This window comes from Solea senegalensis, linkage group LG4, assembly GCF_019176455.1.
Source record: "Solea senegalensis isolate Sse05_10M linkage group LG4, IFAPA_SoseM_1, whole genome shotgun sequence".
In the NCBI taxonomy this organism is placed as follows: Eukaryota; Metazoa; Chordata; class Actinopteri; order Pleuronectiformes; family Soleidae; genus Solea; species Solea senegalensis.
The window spans coordinates 7,052,974-7,074,520 of NC_058024.1; the positions used below are offsets into that span (position 1 = coordinate 7,052,974).

Genomic DNA, 21,547 nt, shown 5'->3' on the forward strand with positions numbered 1-21,547 from the left:
GGCTCATGTAGACTGTAGAATGTGCTGAAGTTTTACTAGGAAACCACAGCCAGACATTTGATCTGAGAATTGTTGCATTGTTGGTATGATCTACTGTATGTAAGCAAAAGTTGCAATGTGCAGAGCTGCTTCAGCATCTGTCGTTAAAAAGAAAAGAAAACGAGACTAGAATATTGTGTATGTGGTAATAATACAAATATAGGCAGTAAGTAGTCTACGTGAGAAATAGTATACTGCACCGAAAAATCTAAACTCCTAAGAACTAATAGATATAGAATAAGGCATGCATATGTTTTTAAGCACACAGTCACTTATTCAGCAAATAATCTCAATAATCTTATCTACAACAACACCTGTCTAAAGTCCGCCTTGAGCTGGTCACACTATAGTCCTATACACTAATTACTGTGCCTGCAGCAGTGAATTGCTCTTGAGTTTAACTTGTATAAGAGAGTGTGTTATTTAAAAAAATATTATCAAAAGAGTGTGTTATTTCAGAATAAGAATAACCTAATTTATCCCAAACAAAAAAAATCAGTTCCAGCAATTGCTCTACCCAGCAAATAAAAGACAAAAGATAAATACATCAATTAAATAAAGATAAGATGTATATACAAAAACAGGAAGGAAAACACATTGAGAGAAAAGTAAGATAACTACTATGTTTATAGAGTATATTCACCTTTAGTTGTCATTTTGACAATAATCATTTCATTAGGTTCTCAGGTTCAGGAGCGCGACTGACTGACTGTCTGACTGCCTGACTGAGTTGTGACAATATAGGTTTTGTAATGACAGAGGAGACGCTACAGCACTGTGAGAACATCACATTTACAGTCACAGGCACTCACCCACTCATACGCAAAGTCTGACAAGTCTGACAAATACCAGGGTCACACCTTCCACTCTGTGTGTGAACGGCTGGCACAATAACCGTCAAGTCATCAAAGGAGCTTTGTTAATCTTTTTGCTGTCAATTTATCTAAAACTCAATAAAAAAAGAAAAAGTTTGTATACCATTTTTTGTATACCAAGCTTTTATTTTATTTTATTATATTTTAATTCTCCCCCTTCTTCTTCTTCATCCAACATACAGCAGCAACCTTACATTTTTAGGCAAACCTTTAACATTACTGTCAAATTATTGAAACACAGAGAAATGCTGCACTGGAACTATAAAAAAACTATAAAAACTATATAAAAAAAAAAAATATATATACACTACCAGTGAAAATTTTGGACACACTTCCTCATTCAAGTAAATGGAAAGGTGTGACCAAACTTTTTCACTGTGTATGCATATATATATATATATACAGATATATATATATATACAGATATATATATATATATATCTGTATATATATATATACATATATACAGTATATATGTATATAGATATATATAAATATATATATATATACGGTATAGATGTATTTTTATTTCAAAACAGAGATGAACATGTTATTTGTTGTTGTCGCATGGTAAGTTGGTTGAACAAATTCACTACTAAATGTCCTTGAGCAATTCACTTCCTCTGCGGTCGTTACCAGCTTGTGAACCTCTGGACAACTTGTCTTCAACTGTGAATTACAAACTGTGAACACAACAAATGCACTCCTGTAAATCAATATCAATTCTGAATAAAAGAAAACTTAACGTTTTTAGTATTTAACTTCTAAACACCAACTGTTCCCGCTGAAGAGAGACGCTGTTGGAAACACTGATGCGTGACATAAATGCCTCTGCTCTGATTGTGTTGCTCTTTTTTCCTTCTACTCAGCACCAAAAGGATTAATTGTTTCCCATCATTGCTCATTATTTGAAAAATACCACAATTCAAAGCACTGAAAAACAGTATATGTGAGAAAGGGAGTTGGCATTGCCCCTAACATGTAGCAGGGGAAACTCCTGACCCCTTGCACCTGTATGCTGATTTGTACTTAACCTGGTTTTGAAACCACCAGATTCATAACACACAAGAATGCGAAAAACAAGTGGGCACACATGAACATTTGAACTTTCATACACCCGAGTTCCATGTATTTTGTGACTACCACTGATTTCTGAGAAGCTATTTTTTTTATTACGCGAGAGAGAAGAGTTTTATAAAGAGACCATAAAAGGCTCATGCACATATTGATAAGATTAATATGGTTGTCAGTTATTTTGTCTCCTACAATGTTTCTCCTTTTATGTTGAGGCACCTACTGATCACATGTGAGACCGTCTTGCAAAGGCTTTGGTTTCCTGTTGTATTTGTCTGTGTTTGTTGGTTTGCTACAAAAATGTTATCTTCTGTGACCATTTAGTGTTGTAGTGTCTTGTCCCAGTAGTCTTTTTTTTTTTATAAAAAAATGTATAAATGACCTTCATGAGTGAATGTATGAATATAGAAAAATATTGGATTCATTAACTGTAGACTTGTGTTAAAGAAACTGTATTTTTTGTTTGTTTATTGGATTCAAATTTGTCTCATTGAAATGTAAGCTACAGTATTTATTGTATGACAGAATTAACTAAAGTGTAACTCACTGACTGCCTCTGGTGTTTGTAGTGGAATTCCTTTTATTTTGTGATGTGATTCTAGGTTCATTATATAGTCATATTAGCATATAAGAACCCCAAAATGAATAAAAAAAAACAACATAAATTTCCACAAGACATAAAATGACTTTATTGCATATTTATTTTATTTTATTTTTTAAAAAGCATATCATAGCATAATATACAGTGTGTAATTATGTAAGACAGTGTATAAACCATTACAATAGTACTTTTATAGTAATAGTAATTTTATCATCAGCATTATTGTACAGCAAAACATATTCAATATATAGAAAAGTAGGATGAAGGGAATATTTGACAGCAAAATGTCAATGTTATGTCATCATGAACAATGTACAAAATTACATTCACAAAATCACAGAGAGCTGTAAGTAATGCTTATCATCGTCATCATCATCAATAAATCTGTCTTATTATTATTTTTATTCTTCATTATTTGATTAGTTTCTTCCACAAAACTGTTGACCGGGGTTTCTCATATTTCTAAATATTTTCTTTTTCATCCCTTAACTGTCATTGGGACAAGATTAAAACACTGCATATCTGTTTATTTTACCAAATGACTACCAGATGATCAAAGTCAAACTAAATTCTCACTCATCTTCTAACACGTCCTCCACATGAGGGTCGTGGGGGGCTTTGGTGCCAATCTCAGCTGGAACAGGGCGAAAGGCTGGGGTTCACCCTGGACATGTCACCAGTCCATCACAGGGACACATTTAGAGACAAACAACCATCCACTCTCACACAATTTAGAGTGTCCAATCTACCTAATCCCCAAATCTGCATGTTTTTGAACTGTGGTAAGGAAACCAGGAAACCAGAGAACCTGGAGAAAACCCACACACACATAGGGAGAACATGCAAACTCCATGTAGAAAGGCTCTTATTCGACCGGGTCACAATCCCGGGTCTTCTTATCAAGCTACATTAATTTAGTATTTGATTAATAATTGCTTTATTAATTAACAGCTGCAGCCCCAGCGCCGTATTGCATTGTAACTCAAATATCTCTGGCGTTAGATGAAGAGTGTGCCCTACTGAATCACGTGAAGCTGAGTTCTCCTTCCACCAGTGGTCGCAAAGCTCTCTGACGTGCCTGCATTAGTGAAAGAAGCTGAGGAGTTGTGACTCTGCTGTACCTTCTGCTTCCCTCTGCAGGTCGTGTACAGGATCTTGGCCTGTCGCCTGAAGTGATGATCCAAGAAAAAGTAGATGACTGGATTCACGCAGCTGTTTATGAAGGCCAGGCAGCATGAGATGAGGATCCCATCTTTCTGCCATGGCGGCACACCACACCTCTGATAAACCACGGAGAGCTGCGAGCCAATAATAATCGTTTTGAAAATGTTGAAGGGGAGCCAGGACACCACAAAGACCACGATGATGGAGAGGACCATCTTGACAGAGTGTCTGCGTCGGGCCTCTGCTCGAGGATTCACAGCAGCAACACAGTGTTTGTTGAGATGCATGACAATAGTACCGTAGCAGAGCACGATGATTAACACTGGAAAAACAAATGTGAGCAAAGTTATGGCCAGGCTCATGCCAAGAAAAAAGGGCGAGCTGTTGTTTTCCACGCAGAAAACTCCATCACCTGAAAGCGTCACATCGCGGTACACCCAGGACGGGATGCCAAACACCAGGGAGCTCACCCACACTGCAGTGCAAGTGCAGCGGATGCAACTACTGCTCCTCAGGTACCTGGAGTCCATCAGTTTCACCACAGCCAGGTAGCGGTCCACACTCATACAGGTGAGAAAGGCGATGTTGGAGAAGCGGTTCACGGCAATGATGTAGCTGCTGAACTTGCACAGCAGGTTCCCAGCAGGTCCAAAATCCCACTGGCCATCCTGGATGGCAGAGTGGGCCCACAGTGGCAGGGTGAGCACAAAGACAAGGTCAGCCATGGCCAGGTTGACAATAAACGTGTCCACCAGCCTCCCACCTCTCTGACCTTTGCTGCACATAACCGTGATGACAAAGAGGTTTCCCACAACGCCTGTGAAAAATATGATGTAATACACCACAGGGAGGAAGATGTTGGAGCCACGAAGGTGTGAGCTGGGACAGTCATCCAGAAAGAGACTGACATTTCCATCTCCAAAGCTCTCGGTGTAGTTGTAGTAATCATAAAGCATATCTTCAGTGTAGGAATCCATGGTGAGATGACAGGGAGGCTGTGCCGTACAGCTGTGGTGGCAGTGTGGTTACTGAGCAACATGCTGCTACTATTTATTGTATGACAAACCCACAGGCACAGACTCTGTTATGCTTCCTCTCATCTTTATACTGTTTATCCTTTGACTGAGTTACTTTCATCTCTGTATCCTTTGGTGGGATTGGAAACCTTGATTTATTTCTTTGCTGATTTGCTTATTAGCATGGCAACCTAGTCTTTTCAATAGTAATGTCTAAAGGGGAGCCAATACATAAAGCATGGTCTTTATTAGGGCTTTATTGCATCTCCTTTGACTATTATTTTTCCTTCATATTGTTCTTATTCTTTCCCTCACATATATCACACACACAAACACTCCACTGGAGTACATACAGACCTGTGGATTAGATAAATTAGAGTGAAGAACACATTTTGTGTTCCCACTAGCCACACAGTAGGCTTCCTCCCAGACAAACAGCACCCTATGTTTGCAGAACTAGAACACAGCAGTCAATCGGTCCATGATATGATAACCTGCAAAGCCAGCCATTGTTTCATTTATTAATTTATTGGTGGCCTCCCTCTAGAGCTGCGCACTTGCCATGAAACTAGTTTTCTCAGCTGTTGTTGCTGATGGTTTTCAGTTCAGCTTTGAATATGTTAGCAATGGCGTGCCTCAGGGATATATTCTCGGGGCCACAGTTATTCACAATTTTCTTGAATGAATTAGGTGTGAATGTCAGTAACAGTTCAGTCCATACAGTATGTATGTTGATGACAGTTTTATATACGTAAGCACCCTCTGAGGTCCATGCATTTCAAAACATGCAATCAGATTTTTGTGCCATTCAAAAGACTATACTCTCTTTTTAAATTCTTAAACACAGCTTTTAATATTTCACCTTCAAATTGTAAACTAACTGAAATAGTGACCACTTGGTCTCTGGTTCAATAAAAACTGTACTTATATACTAAACATATCAATAAACTATGTCTTTAAGAACCAGGTTTTTCAAATGAATTTCCTGTCTGCTTGGTGTATCATAATATGTGTTATATTTTTTACTTATTTATTTATTTATTTATTTATTTATTTATTATCTTCTGCACATTCTCTATTTTAAGGCGTAGAGCAGAAAATATTGTAATGGTTATATTAAAGACCTTTAACAAATAAAAAGACACATTCCTACCACACACACACTGGTGTTTATGATCTGCCACTTTTTTTTAACCTGTTGCTTAGTGTATTGGCTGTATTTGACCAGTAGGGGGCAGGTGAGATTTACTTGTGTTTTGCATGTGGTGACCTCCTGCCTATATTCACACTGAATGGTGCTCGAGCAAGTAAATCAGATATTCTGCAAAGACTTTTGCTTCGCTGAGAGTTTTTCTGCTGATGAGTGAAAACGATTCAGACAGGAAGAGGATTGGGATTTCTGAAATCAGATTTGAAATGTTTTTTTTATCACATATGCGTGAATGCTGTGTTTCTCTTACAAGGCTGTCCATCCATTTCTCTCTCTCAGCAGATTTTTCATTGCATCGCAGTAACTTCAACTGTGCGTCCATGTATCGAGCCGCTTCTGTGGTTTGATCTTTTTTATATCACATGCTGTAGTTTTTGTTCCACTTTAAAGCAGTGGTAATGTCTGAAAGTAAAATTTCCTTTTTTTTCCTTAACCTTTCTTTCATTCTTGTTTTAGGCCACTAAGACTGCAGGTCAATAATAATATAATTATTTGTCTTTAATTACAAACGGCATGAGAACAATAAGAGCACACACAGAGTGAGGTAGCTGACTTTCTCTTAAGTAAATCATGGTATATGCCAACAACACCTAAAACACCACAGCAGCGGGGCAAGATCCATCTGCTGAGGCCCAACAGCTGCTCAATGGATCTTGTGAAATTATTTGCTCAACTATGTTCTCAAAGTCAGAATAAGCAGTTAATATGAATATGCAAATATGCAAATACAAGCCCGGGTCCAACTCCGACTGTGTCTCAGCTTCATTTACTTCTCACTGACGTCACAAGGGCTGATCATGAACCGTGACATCTGCTGTCTTCTAAAGTCACTTTCACAGGCACATTCAGGATGTGAACCTGTGACAGTTTATTCAATAAAATTCACTTCATCACTGACTATTTAGTCCCGCACTATGCAAGATCATAGCCAACAAATACTGTGCAAGGTGAATTCAGAGGTTATTTATCATTTACCTGACACTGTCATCCTATTACTCCATGGGGTAATGGCTTCTCTGTTGTTTTACCCAATCTTTCCCCCTATTTCCTTCATATTATGGATTGTAATGTTCACTTTTTTTATGAATTTCCCATCTGCTTTATTGAGAAACACACAGAGATGTGTGGAGCTGATCATTGTGTGAACTCACTTGACGATGGTTCAAATGTAACAGAAACTAAAGCTTTAAATGTGTTGTTTTTAAATGTTTTTGTCCAGCTCCTTTAATCTACCTTTGCGTATGAGTGCTCTATGAATAAAACTACCTTTCATTTTTTTTTGTATCAACTCTGATAATTTTTACATATTTTTTTTCTTTTTCTTTCACTTATGAGCCCACTTTTGAGGCCCTTGCCAAACTTGGCATGCACACCAGGAGCTGCAAAAAGTGCAATCTGACTGAGTTTTTAGGGCGATTAGATGAATTTTGCAGGAAAAAAAGCGAAAAAAAATGTGTTTTCACATTTTGCGTTCCCACTAGCCACGCAGTAGGTTTCCCACCCAGACAGATGCTACCCTCAACATTTTTTGATCGCTATGTGGGATACCACGGTAACCATGGTAGTGGTATGATTGCAGGAATAGCACGCTGAAGGCTTCATCATCTTGGTTCTTTTTAGGGGCAGTTGGTCCACAATGATGACCTGCAATGCCAGTCATTGTGCCACCTACTGGCAACAGGAAGTACGCCATCAGTAACAAACATTGTTTTCATTTACATGAAGCCTTCATTGTGGTCTATATTTCCTATATAATTGGTGGTCTCTCTCTCTTTCTAGTGCCACACAGTGGTCATTGTAGTGGATCTACACCTCAACATGCTTCGGGTACAAGGACACATTCAGTGCTGTTTGCTAAACTCTATGATCTCATTACTCTTGCATACATGGTAATGTTATGTAAAGGATGTGGGATAGCAATTCGGGGATTATCTTTTGTTTTATGCTGTGAACTTTATGTAACATTACTTGGTATGAAAATTGCTACATCAAATAAGGGTATAAGGACTGAAGTTGGCATATGTTGCACAAATTGTAAAGAGCTTTTCAGCAAGTGCATGATTTGGGGCTGTATAACTGAAATGAATGCTGCCTTTTATGTGGCAGTGCAATAACAGTTCATTCACCACAGAATATCCTGTATTCTTATGCAGCTGGCACTGTTAATGGCAATTTGGTATACATATAAAGTTGTTTTGCTTCATCAGCTGCCTGGTGCACACTCTGACAACACACCACAACGGAAACTAAGCTGAAGGGGAAACTGCTTGTTGCTGCGATCCTGTGCATCAGCTTATCTTCGCCAAACAGTGAACTGGTTTCAGTCTTGATCATGCGGGTTGTGTCTTTTCTCTCAGCTATGAGAGGCTCTCATTGAGCCCTGATTAAAGATAATAGAAACTGACAGGAGAGAGAAGGCTCTGGCAACCACGACCATTTTACAGAGAAGGAAACTGTCATCACGGTTGCCTTCTCAAGACATAATAGACCTGAGGAGAAATGAACTCCACAGTCCAGCTCGCAGCTATTGTGCTGGTGCAGGGAACAGTGAGGTTGGAGGACAGGCCACGTCTTACAAGAGGCTGGAGAGCGCGTCATTGTTCTGCAGGGAGTTTTAGTTTATAGAAAGCACTGTGAGTGAATGACCTCCTTAAAGGATCCCAGCTCCTCTTTCTGGCATTGTGCTATATTCAAACACTCCCTCACTTTGTAGTGTCAAGGTGATGTGTGGATATACACATCACGGCAGAAAATCCCGTCAGTACACCCTGTTCAGTTTGCTGTTGTTCTCCAGCACACTCAGCTGTACCTTTTTTTTTTTTTTTCTCTGCAAAAGTTTTAATTATTTCTTCTGCATTCTTGCTGCTCTGTCAGTGGAGCGCTACATTCCTCTGCCCGAATAAGTGCTGTCTCACTCCAATTGAGCAGAGTAAATGTGGGAGCCAATGAATTGAGCAGCCTCAATGGGAGAAAATAAACAATTGCATTGGTCCATGGGTGCAGCGGGGGAGAGCGGATGAGAGGAAGGGAGAAAGGCCTCCCCAACGTGCTAAGATTCCCATGGATACTTAGTCCTTTTCTCTGTTTAGAGGAGGATCTCGTAAAGTACTTCAACAGTGGATGATTTCTCTTTTCCTTTTACTCTGTTTTTATTTGAGGAGAGAAAGGGTGGTATGCGTCAGCGTGATTGTCACGTGCACGCATGTGCACACTTGTACACACACACACACTTGTACACACACACACACACACACACACACACACACACAAACACAATTTGCTCCTCATTTGTTTAGTGCAGTTTCAGAAAGGGAGTCTATTGTTTGGCATGAAAGGTCCTTGTTTAAGCTGTTTAACTAAATCAAAAGTTCCTGTAACACAATGAACTCAGTCCTCTATTCTGTCATTTTAATGTGGTCAGGGCCTTTTTAACTGCTCCCTCTTTACGTCACAGTTTTAACCCATTTTCCCCTGTGTCTGATTTCTGCCTGACGTCCTCTCTATTCACATACGAACCATGTAATCCATGACATTTTTGTAACACACATATAAACAAAAATGAATGGGTCATAAATAGTCATAGTTTGACAGTTTAGAAAGTAATAATCGCTCAACAAGGGCCACGGGGTGGAATAGTGACTGCTGCCTTACAGCAGAAGGACCTGGGTTTGCCACCTGGTCCGATCGAGTGCCTTTCTGTACAAGGAGTTTGCATGTTTTCCCCGTGTGTGCGTAGGTTTTCCTCTGGGTTCTCCCATTTCTTCTCCAAGTGCAAAAACATGCAGAGGTTAATTGGACAGATGTGAGTGTGAGAGTGAATGGTTGTTGTGTGCGTGTTAGCCATGGCGACCAGTCCAGCGTGTGCCTACGTCAGCTGGGATTGGCTCCAACGACCCCTGCGACCCTCATGTGGAGGATAAAGCGGTAGACAATAAATGAATCTCTCGACAACACCACATCACAATACTTTGTGGAGAAAAAAGGTATCCATCAAAACTAAAAAGCTTTAGTTGGTCACATTTCAAAATTACATTTAAAATCACAGAATATAGCACAGCCATGGTATTAAATTCCTGGTAGATCTCCAATAGATAAGGTTAAGTGAAATGTTTGGTGTGGTGAAACAATGTGGTAAATAAGGTCATGACCCAAAACCACTCATATTTTGACCTTTTAACTGAACTAAAACTACTTTAAAATATTCGCTGTCTTCACTGCTTAGGCTGCTTTTCAAAGCATACATCCACATGTGCGCACAATGTCAAAAACTGCATTCTCAATGCACAGTACAATGTATGTCATTACAGTATATTCAACTCATGAATTAAACCCATTGCTAAATGTTGCATAGTAAAATGTGCATGGTTGTAGGATTTAAGCCCCGGAAGCTGTGGTAAAGTGATGAAAGATTACAGAGATGGCACAAGAATGTGTGGAGCTCAGCACTACATGGCACAGTGCACCCAGTCTACTTCATTTTAAAATAAATATTTTTAAATAAATGTATTCAGATTTATATTTTACTCACTTGTAACAGAGTGATGACATGTGCAGAATGCTCAGTGCCAGACTGGTATGGATATAAGGATGGATGGTTTTTCTGATGCCATTTTGAAAAATTTCATCTTTCATGTTTCCTTTTAAATATATAAAAGGTTTCAACAATGTGGTGCTCAATGCAGAAAGAAAATAAAACGTCTTAACCTCAGAGCCACAATGATTAGGTTACGTGTGTGTAGTGTATTCAGAAGCATCATGTTGTATCCACTTTTGACTCCACACAATAACTTCACTGAAACAGACTTTTGACTAAAGGAGACTCTCTTTTATAACAGAGTAAGAAAATCATTAATACTGATGAGTGAAACGCCAGGACATCATACAAGTTGATGATATTAGCATCTTAATATTTTCAGTTTTCTTTTCATGAATGTAGTATTTCACTGTCATTTCTGGTTAAACAAACACACAAGAGCTAACGAGATGATAACTTATATGATGATAATTTATTATAGTTAATACATTTGACAATGGTCACTGAACAGTATATTAAAAATACAAAAAAGAATGACTTATGACTTATGTCTATGTTATGGCTTATGAAGAAATAATAATTATATGTACTTACTGCCTTTGTCTCAAAATGCTGAAATATGTTGCCCTGCAGTGACTCATGTCAGTTCAGTTCCGATTGAAACACATTTCTTCTTTTATGTAGGGATGTGTGACCTCTGCTCCCAGAGACATGTTCATTAAAAACACTTAGATTCAGACATTGACAGTGAACCTGGGAAAGACAAAGTGGAACTGTACCACTTTCTGTTCTGTTTCTGTTGTTCACTCAGTGCACTCAGACATAATGTGACCTCACGCAAGAGACACAATATCTCAGTGTGCTTTCACTGCTGAATAAATATCAAATCAGTACCAAAAGCTGTTGTTTTGTCTCCCACAGCTCTGTGGTTTTAAACGCCATAACATTCAGCGGTGCAGTAAACGTTTGACTGACTTAATGATCATGTTCTTCACAAATACCATCTGTAATGATCATGTCTTTACAATTACCATCTGTAATGATTATGTCTTTACAATTACGTAGTTAAAGCAGGACACAAATGAGGCACCAGTGACCTTTGCTTTGCTGCATTAATGTTATTGGTGTTGGGTCGTAACATCTTACAGTTTTATTACTTTGCATTACCACTTTACATGACTCCAGTTTATGACCCGTTCATAATGCCTGGCCTTCATCAGAGACACATTGTACATTCATTAATGAATATTCGTGGTACTTTGTCTCTGGTGGCAGTTCTCACATGATGTAAGCTTGTTTTTTTCCCTCACGTCTTAATGTTGTGGATCTCAATCGCCGTGACTACTACTACCATGTCTTATGTAAGTGTGCCTATATTAAAAGACTGTGAACTGATGGTTGAAGTGATAAATTGTGACAATATCACATCATTTTGGATGATGATGATGATGATGACGAGATAATGGAGATTTGTAAGAGCTGGAGACTGGACCAGACAACTGATGGTTGTACTTGTATAACTGGCCTGCCCTGAAGTCCCAGGGGAACTCTGGAGCAGATGGTCGCCTTCGTGGGCAGAGATGAGCGTCAGCTGACAGAGAATGACCCTCCCAGCACGGAGCTTTGGCTTAGCTTGTCCACGTATCAGTGAAGAACAAGGTCGTACCAAACTGTAACGACGGATGTGACAATTCTGATCTGAAGTGAGTGTGGATTGGATTTTGACATTGATTTGACTCAAGTTGAACATCTGCTGCTGCTGCTGGACTGATCGGATTAGACCTGAGATGATCTTGTCCCACGGTGATACCGCGGCGGTTTAAGTCTCAATTGTCACTTGACAATGAAGGAGCAGATCCCCAGGGAAGAGAAGAGCAGCCAGGCTCCCTCCGAAGTCAGTTTACAGAGGAGTGAGGTTTTTTTCTTGCCCATGGTTGATGTCAGATCGACCACACCTTATCTTGAGCACGATGAGCAGATTATGTCTAACGCCTCTCACCTCCCGCGGGTGAGCACGCACTCGCCCCCTCTAACTCTGTCTTGGCTCAGGTCACACAGATTTCATTCTCAGGTCTGTTATTAGCTGTTCGGACCTGTTCACATTAGGAGGGTTTTGGGTCAGTAGGTCAGCGAACAGGCTCACTAACACCTGGGGGACGCAGAAGTTCATCACTCAGGGGGCCATTAGGGGCAGAAAGCTGATCCCTGACCAATGACAGACAGGCGAATCACTGCTGGGGGTGATCAGTGAAAACACGCATTTGTGTGTAAGGTGTTTAGCGGTACGATTGTATGTTCATGTGTCGGTGTGCGCTCTCAGGGAGTCAGAGGGCAGGTACAAGCACGGCACATGCTTGGAAGTATTGTTGGTTTTAGGGAGGGATTGTTTTTTGAATAGAAAGAAAAAAAGAGGGCGGATTCAGAGTTGGGCTTGATGAATGTGTTGATGGTGGCATTTTGATAGGGGTAATTTTGACCTGACAGGGCCCAGGCTCTCTCATGAATCAAAATGTGTCAGCCAGGCGCTGGAGATGGAGGGCCACTCATTGTGGCTCTGACACCCATGTGAGGGGCTGAGGCTGCTGGGGGTCAAGTGTGACACCTCATTAGGACGATGTTGATTTAGTGTGGCCACAGCGCAACAGACCTCCTCCCATGGGGTATGGAGAGGCGTTTGAGTGAGGGGGTGGGGAGCAGAGTGCACTGGACAGAGAATGGGGGGCTTACTGCTCTTCATCCACAAGGCCGTCGTCTGACAGCTTGCAAATCATGCACCTACGTCAAACACACCACCACCACCATCACCACCACCCCCATCTTTAATTTTCACCCGGACTACTTTTTAAACATGCATTTCTTTAAGCACAAAGAAGCTTTGCTGGATTGTTTTGAGAGACTTTAATCTGTCTCTCTTTTTTTTTTTATCAAGGTCTGGTTTGGTCAGTTTTTCCCCTCAGTGAACCCTGTGCCCCCTCTGACAGAATAATTCTGACCTTTCACCTTTGATCTTTGAATTTGAAATTGTTTTCTGTAACATCAAGATTACTTCTGACAAGCTGCAGTTTTTTTCTCTCACTCAAGTGCAAACTGTTATTTACTGAGAATGAGTGAGAACAAGAGTTCAAGATTTAAAAGCACTAGGTGTTTGTGTATCATTTCAAATATGTGCATATCTGTTTATTTGTTTTTTTTACAGATTTTAAGTGATAATTCTTGATCTTGAGGTTTCCCAAACATGTTGGTAAAATGTATTTTATTTTTACTTTTATATTCTATATATTGATGATTTTGGTTGTAAAACCACAGAATGCAATAATTTATATATTCTTACAATTTCTTATAAAACTTTTAAACATGCTTTGTGAAGCTAAGACGTGTATGTCGTGGATGTGTAAGCTATGATGCAGGAACGCTCAACAGAAGTTTATCGTGCCTCTAATTCTGGATTTAAGTGAATGACTGTGAATGTTATTATTTACCTCACTGGTAATTGTCTAATATGTTTTATTTTATTTATAGCACAGTCTTGTGTTGTTGCAGTTTATGTATATACTTTTTTTAATGATTGTTTTCTATCAAAAACATCTGCTACTCTTTTGTTAATAATGATAGCAGCGTGATGGCAGGATAAAGAAAAAATGTGAGGAGCATTTGAGACCAATTTAAACTCTGACCTTCTGCTGCAGTGCCCCCATCTGGCCGACTAATTATAATGCATTTAATGTTGTGCAGATGCAATTCCCACAAGTCACAAAAAGTCTATCACTGTAACTGTATGTAACATCTTCCAACATTGACACTGATCGACCAGTTTTGGGGAAAACAATCAGTAAAATAAAAAACATCCCATGTGATTTTCGACAGTGTTTTATTAATATTCTGTTTAAACGACAGTATTTATCCACAAACACATGGAACATCTGTTAATCACTGAGGGCATCAGTGTGTGCAGTGGCAACTTTGCCAGAGTTTGGATGAGAAATGCAAGTGACATTGGTACAAATGTAATGCAAGTCATCATGTCACTGTTATTATATTATGTCAATATTTTTAATATTTTACTATATTTGTGTTCGACACACAAATAAAATAAAACAAAATCCAGAAACACAAAAATACAGAAAAAAGGCACACTGAATGAGGACTTCACTAGTTTACATAAAGACAGGAAAGGCTTTTTGATTGATTGTTTCATTAGACTTTTTATTCAGGTAGCCTAACTGATCCATTTTCTTTCCCTAATTTATTTTTTTGTTATTGCAGCCCAGCTTTAATTACACCACAAAGCCACATGATGCTGGACTATTATTGCATCTCACGCTGGGAATACATTGAAAAAAAGAAAAAGAATGAATGTCTGTCTTAATGTCTGCAACTGCTTGAATTTGATTACACTGACTCAGGGGCGTCCGTGAAATGTCATGGCCTGTCACACAAAAGACATTAACTATAAGCCCATTTTGCATGAACTCATCATGCATACCTAAATCTCCAATGATGGAGAGCACTGAAGGTAATTTGTGTATTAGAGAAGGCATGCATGCATAATGGATGAATCCTAATTCACAGATATATGGTCATTTATCATTCACAAAACAACAGTGATTTCAAATGTTTGGGATTGTTGCTGTTAAAACAAAAAAAAAACATGTCTTTGTGTCTATAATTCTATGAAATGGAAACAAACCCGATTAACAAATCTGTGCTCGTTTTGTCTCTGATAACTTGTTTTTATATTGTAGTGACTAGTATCCAATAGACATGAGGCAGCCCCTTACCCTTACCCTAACCATAACCATAACCATCACCTTAACCTTTACCCTAACCCTAACCCTAAACCCAGGTCTTAAAACTGGGCCCCAAAACTTGTCCCCGCAAGGTCAAAATGTCCTCACAAAGATAGGTTTGTAAATTTTTTTGGACTTTACAAAGATATAAATACAAGTACACGCACACACTGGACTTAGGACATTGGACTGACAGCTTAAAGTAAGTGTAATCCCTAACCTTAACCATAAACATAACCATTTAATACCTAACCCTAACCTCAACCTTAACCTGACCACAATTCACATCTAACCCCTAAACTTCAAATGAGGTTCTGCCTCATTAGGACCAGGATTTGGTCTCCATGAGGACCACTAGCCCTGACAAGGTCAGTGTTTATACCAGAAAACGTCCTAAAGTGGTAAAAAAAAACCAACCAAGTACACACACATGCACACACACGCACACACACAAACACACACACACACCCTCTAACAAAGGTGTAGAGGGCCATCTGTCTTTTGTGATGGCACAGATCTGGGACAACAATGAAGGCTTCGTGACATTTCACAGATTTCCCTCCGTGCACATTAGCCGCAGCAGATATCTGTGTTCACGTCACGACTCGGTGCGTGACGCTCACAATTTTACAAGTTAGCAAACATTATATTTGTCATGCATTTATGATTAAACCCCTCTTGCCAAGAATGAATGATTTATGAATGCTGTTGTAGCCGATGTCACAGTCCACTTTTGTTGCCTTTGAAATTTTACTCATTAGTCTGAATAATAACTGTCACTAATTCAAGCTGTTCTCCAATGGCTTTTTTGAATAGAAAGAGAGGGAGAGTGTGCGAGTGAGAGAGAGAGGCAGCAATAGAGAGGAGAGAGGCCTGAGAGATTAACTCCAGTGAGCTCACTCTGAGAGGCCCAGGAATGGCTGAATATTGTTCTAGTGGTGGGGAGATGGAGGGTGGAAGGTGGAGAGGGGAGGAGGAGGAGGAGGAGGAGGAAGAGGAGGGGTGGTGGTCAAAGGAAAAAAAAAAAATCCCTATGCAGCCAGAGAAATGAACTTGATGATCTCAGGGGGCGGGGGGAGGATGGCCATTCCTTGCTCCTGACAATCAAAATTAGATTGGCCAGCACTGTGTCAACACTAGCCTCAGTTAAGGCATGACAGGGGAGGGAGGGGCGGAGAGAGGGCACCCCCCCATGGGTGTTTGAGAGTTTGCCATGTGAACTATGGAGACCCCACAGTGCCTTTCACTTACTGCTCAGGCCTCAAAGAAATCCACAAACTCTCTCTTTCTCTTTTTTTTTTTTAATGGCCGGCACTGTAACCGACCGCATCTCTGCGCCGACTTTTATATTTTGGCAGCCGGTTGTTTCTGTTTCTGTTTTCACCGCCACGGCTCATTACATCCTCAATCTGCAGTGCTGAGATTACAAGCCTCGCAAGAGCTGGGAAAGAGAACAACATTTTTTGTGCCTAATCTGTTAATTCTGTTTTCCTTTCTTCGCCCATTACGTAAAACATGTGTGAACCTTCAGGGCCTGCTGTCTGCTTGCATTGAAAGACAATGACAAATGCATTTATACGACAGTAGCTCATTTCAAAGTGCTTTATACTGTATGATTTAATAAAAATGTAACAATATTTTATGTGACATATGTGTAAATCCAAATATGTTTATATGAATTGTTGCATGTGTCAGACAAATGAGAAACTTCAAATAATAAGAATTTAGTCAGAAATCACACATTTTTTTCCCCCACATAAAACTGAACTATACCAAAATGAATTAAGTTTATTAAAGGTACATAAGCAAGTCATATACAGACAAATTGCCTACTGTAGTTTGAATGAACTCACTTCATTTAGGTGTTGCCAATCGTAAAGCATATTTTTAATTGTGTCTGACTTCCAATTTAATCACGTATCAGAGGCTAATATAGGGAAAAATAGCATTATACTGTATGTGGGACATGGTACACAGTATCTTTAATTGCAACACAGAAAAATGATGTTTCCCTTTGTTTCTGTCTGAACACTGAGTCGATAAAGGGTTGTGTTTTTGGAGGTTTGATCAGTGACCTGGAATATTTCAGTGTGTTCAGCTCTACCAGATTTGTGAGGGAGTGCAGCTGTGTCCTCACATAACCTTCTGCTTTTTTTAATTATTATTATATCATCCCAGTAAGTTTTATCTGAAACAACTCAAGCGAAAACGAAAAAACACCTTCGAGTTTAGTCAGTACCTTACAAACGTTTCTTTCGTGTATCTTCTCATTCTGTCGTTTTTATCTAATATCAATATTAATAGGACAGTGAAGGATAATTCTGGTTTTTATAATTACAGTCAAGTTCCAGTTGAGAGAATTTAATTCCCAAAACAAATTCAGGATTATTTATGTATGGACTGTATATAGGAATTGCAGGATGACAGCGTGGTACAAAGGGTTTTGTTTTTCACTCTCGGGCTGATTCCTGTTGTTGCCAAAAAGAGAGATGTCCGACTGACTTTCAAGTAATCACACACTCTGTGAGGAGCATTCAAAATAGGAAGAGAGGCTGTGCAGATTGTTTTGCACCGGCAGTCGAATGGGCTGGTGTTTGTGGGATATTTCATCGATAAGAATTCATTTCTATACATTTTACACAAAGAGTATGAGCACTCTCTCAGGTTCATGTCGTGCTGCTTGATTTTTCTGTTTCTGAAACACTTGTGGTGTGAAGTTTGTGAATATGGGATTATTTGTGTTTCAAATTGTTGCAGTATTGTTTTACTGACATCTGCCTCCCATATGGATTTCAATAACTAAATAATTTCTTTTGAAATACACACCTCAGTCTTGAAGCATGAGGAAGAAAATCACTGTCATTATTTGTGTACATTGATCAGCCACAACTTTAATAAAACAAATATTTTAATGTTTTATCTAACTGATATATTTAGACATTTGATAGTCTACTTTAAAATAAATAAATATAATCCGACAAAAAGCTGACAAGAAATACAAATATGTGAACCTTTTGTTATTTATTTATATATAAATCTTAATAAATGATATGTAGATTCCCAATTTGTAAACTTTCATTTATTTTTTACTTTCAAAAAGGCCGCTTCTTGTCTTTTGACTAACTTCAAAATGAATCCATGTAACCAGGATTTATCTAAATCCAGGTTCTAACACAGCTTGGTAATCATAAGAATGACGGCCTCACTGAACACCTCAGAAAGAATGGACAGATTATAATTATCAGTGTATAATTAAGACCTTTAGCTGCTTCCTATCTGGGCCTAGCTGTTAGAAAGGAAATCCTCCAGGGTAGGGGTGGACTTTTTTGTCCCCAGGTATGCTTTCAGATATGTGGGACAGTAGCGACATGCCCTGGCAGAGCACCACCATCTATGACCAAGCCAGGAATTGTCAGCTTTGGACCAGATGGTGCTCAGGCAGCACAAAAGAGTGACAGCTGTCAGTCACAAGACACGAGAGCTGAGACAGTGACGCAGCACAGAGGGCGCTGATTTAACGACTGCAAGTCACACAGGAGGCGAGAGAAGAAAACGGCGGTGGACTCACGCGTTGTCACTTTACTCACATTTCTGAAATGTCCTGTTTGTACTCTCAGGATTATATTAGATTAAATTTTACTGAGAGGAACATACTGAAACAGCGCTTAGTAAAACTTGTAACATTTGTTTACTGAAAACCTTAATAAGTAAAAGAAGTATAAGTAATTATTACTTATTTAAGCAACTTTCACGAAGCAATTTTGGGAAATTGCGTGTCGACAAGAACAAGCCAATCTCCTTGTAACTCATTTGTTTTTGGAGATGCACAGGAGAGACACAAAAATTAAACTATGTTAAATATAAATTATATGGACACCTTACCAGCTACCGTATTAGATTTAATATAAAATAAATCTGACAGACTCTTTGTGGCACAGCACAGTGGTTGAAGGGAATGACTTTTTATTTGGCTTTAGAAAAGATAAGTTACATAACCAAGAACAGGCTTGACAAGTGTAGGAAAATATGGAATACTTTTGAATAATTTCTTTGAAAAATAACATTTTTGATGTAAGATTGGATTAACGATAACTGACTGAGTTATCAGTTATCGACAGTGTTGTTTTTTGTTTCCTTTTCTTTTCTTACAGATAATATACATTGTAAGGATTGTAGTACATCAGTTTTTTGAGTTATGTTGAGTTTTAACTTCTGAATGAACAGATTCATTACTGCGGTCACTGTAACAGCAGATTATTGTTTTATGTGTGTATTATTTGTTAATTGCATTAAACTTTCCAAAAATTAAAAAAGAAAATTGTGAAAATGTATCCACCTAAAAAAGGCCAAGTTTATTTATATTGCAGCATTCTTTTTCTATATCTCTCATTTTCTTTCTTTTATTATTGTTTTTGTCCTTTATTTAAATGTGTTTTATTTAATTTAAAATGTGAAATAAAAATACTCAAAATACCAAAACTAAGGAAGTAAAAATACTGCACTTGTGATGCAACAGTGACTGGATGTTTGTTTAAGTATAGAGACAACATGGAGCAATGTAAAAAGACAACATATAAGCTAATTTATTTAATGGAAGCACTTGGTTTAGCGTGAGAAAATATTAACAAAAACTATTCAAAACCACAGCAAGACAGCACTTCTATTCTGAAACGTCTGAAGTGTATAAACACATTTAATCCAGTCAACATTTTTCATAATCTCAACATTTCTTTGAGACGGTCAACTTCCACAACTCACTGTGACTCAAACGTTGTGTCTCTGAGTCTTTTATTGTCATGTGAGTTTCTTTCATCCCATAAGAGAGTGTGTGTGATCTTTTCTGAACAGTTCCCTCTCTAAACACCAGCCCAGTCACTGAGCCAGACAAAAAGGTGTTACTGATGACTGTGTCCAGCAATTTAAGCTATTAAGAGCTGCCCCCAATTCACCCTCTTTCTTAACTTTATGACTATAATAGCCACAGTGCTCCTCCCTGAATCCACCCAGCCCCCACTGGCCCCCTTTTTTCCAGGCGTTGGTACCATGTACAATATTCCCATAGTGTACTGTGCTTTTTTTGATTTACACATGTGCCTCCGTGGCAGAGTGGAGTGTGTATTTAATGCGGCTAGGTCAGAGTTCATCATGTTAGTAGCCTTAAGGCAGCGCTCAGCCTGGAGCGCTCCATGTCCAACTGGTACAAGTTCTCCTTATGAACTAAAACAATAAAAACATCCATCACTGTCGTCCTGTGTCTATAGGGTGGGTATGACTGATGATGTGTATGGCACATTGATGCACTTGAGGGGCAGGGAACTGTGTGAATGTTTGTTTATGTCAAGTGAGGATTTGTCAAAAGGTTTATGTCATTGCTGGCATGAGTCTCCTCGCGCTTGTACTGGGTGGTCTTTGTCTCTTTGCATCCGTAAAGGGCTTCGTTCTCACTCTCATTTGTCCCCTATTGATTCTCTAAATTAGGTTGATGAGAGGCCCTCCTATCAGGTGGCATATTAATTGGGTCAGGCTGAATCTCATATGAAATCCAAATAATGGCGACCCAAACCCCAACACTACACCGTTGTCCTCTGAACACTCTCTTTCACCAATTAGCCTCACGATGAATCTGCTTCCTGCCACCTCTGCTGCCTGTTACTGTTTCCCAAGATTCACAGCTGCTTAAGTGTGAGTGTGTGTTATTCCTTAGGGGGACCAAAACCTGGTTCTAACAAAGAAGAAAGTTATGAAGTTATGGTTAAGGTTAGGGGTAATGATTTGTTTAAGATGTCCAAATGAACAAAGTCAGAGTAAAATAATACACATGTAAAAATATGTGCGTGAGGCAACTCATGACTGTGTTTTTACACACAGGCCATTTGCTCAATATTGATCTTTATTCATTTAATTTTTAATGTGCACTTATATTGATTACAAATGTCCAACTTTAATATCAATTCCTTAATTATTACCTACATTTTTGATATTAATTTTATTAAATCAATTTTGACAAATAATTATATTAGACATTACATTAAAATGATCTTCTGGCAGTTTAAGAGGGAGCAACTCTTTGCTCTCCTATTTATTCCATGCTCTTTACATCTTCTCGACTTATCTTCAAGTACCAGCCTCTAAAAACACATACTCACACGTTTGTTAATCCCTGTCTTCCTCCTTTAGGGAATGAGCTCCATCTCTGGTAGATCTCATTGAATGGCATGTTGCATGCTTACTGGCTCATCAGTGCTAA

General features: G+C 38.9%; 1 protein-coding gene across 1 annotated transcript; it reads right to left on the reverse strand.

Moving 5' to 3' along the window:
- Positions 1-3,437: 3,437 nt before the first annotated feature.
- gpr25 (G protein-coupled receptor 25) lies at positions 3,438-4,753 on the reverse strand. The gene has a single exon (XM_044024809.1). The coding sequence runs from the start codon at positions 4,728-4,730 to the stop codon at positions 3,606-3,608; it is 1,125 nt and encodes a 374-aa protein (XP_043880744.1). The 5' UTR covers positions 4,731-4,753; the 3' UTR covers positions 3,438-3,605.
- Between the last annotated feature and the right edge of the window lie 16,794 nt (positions 4,754-21,547).

Coding starts and splice junctions, on each gene's coding strand:
- gpr25 (XM_044024809.1), bottom strand. CDS start 4,730: ATGGATTCCTACACTGAAGATATGCTTTATGATTACTACAACTACACC.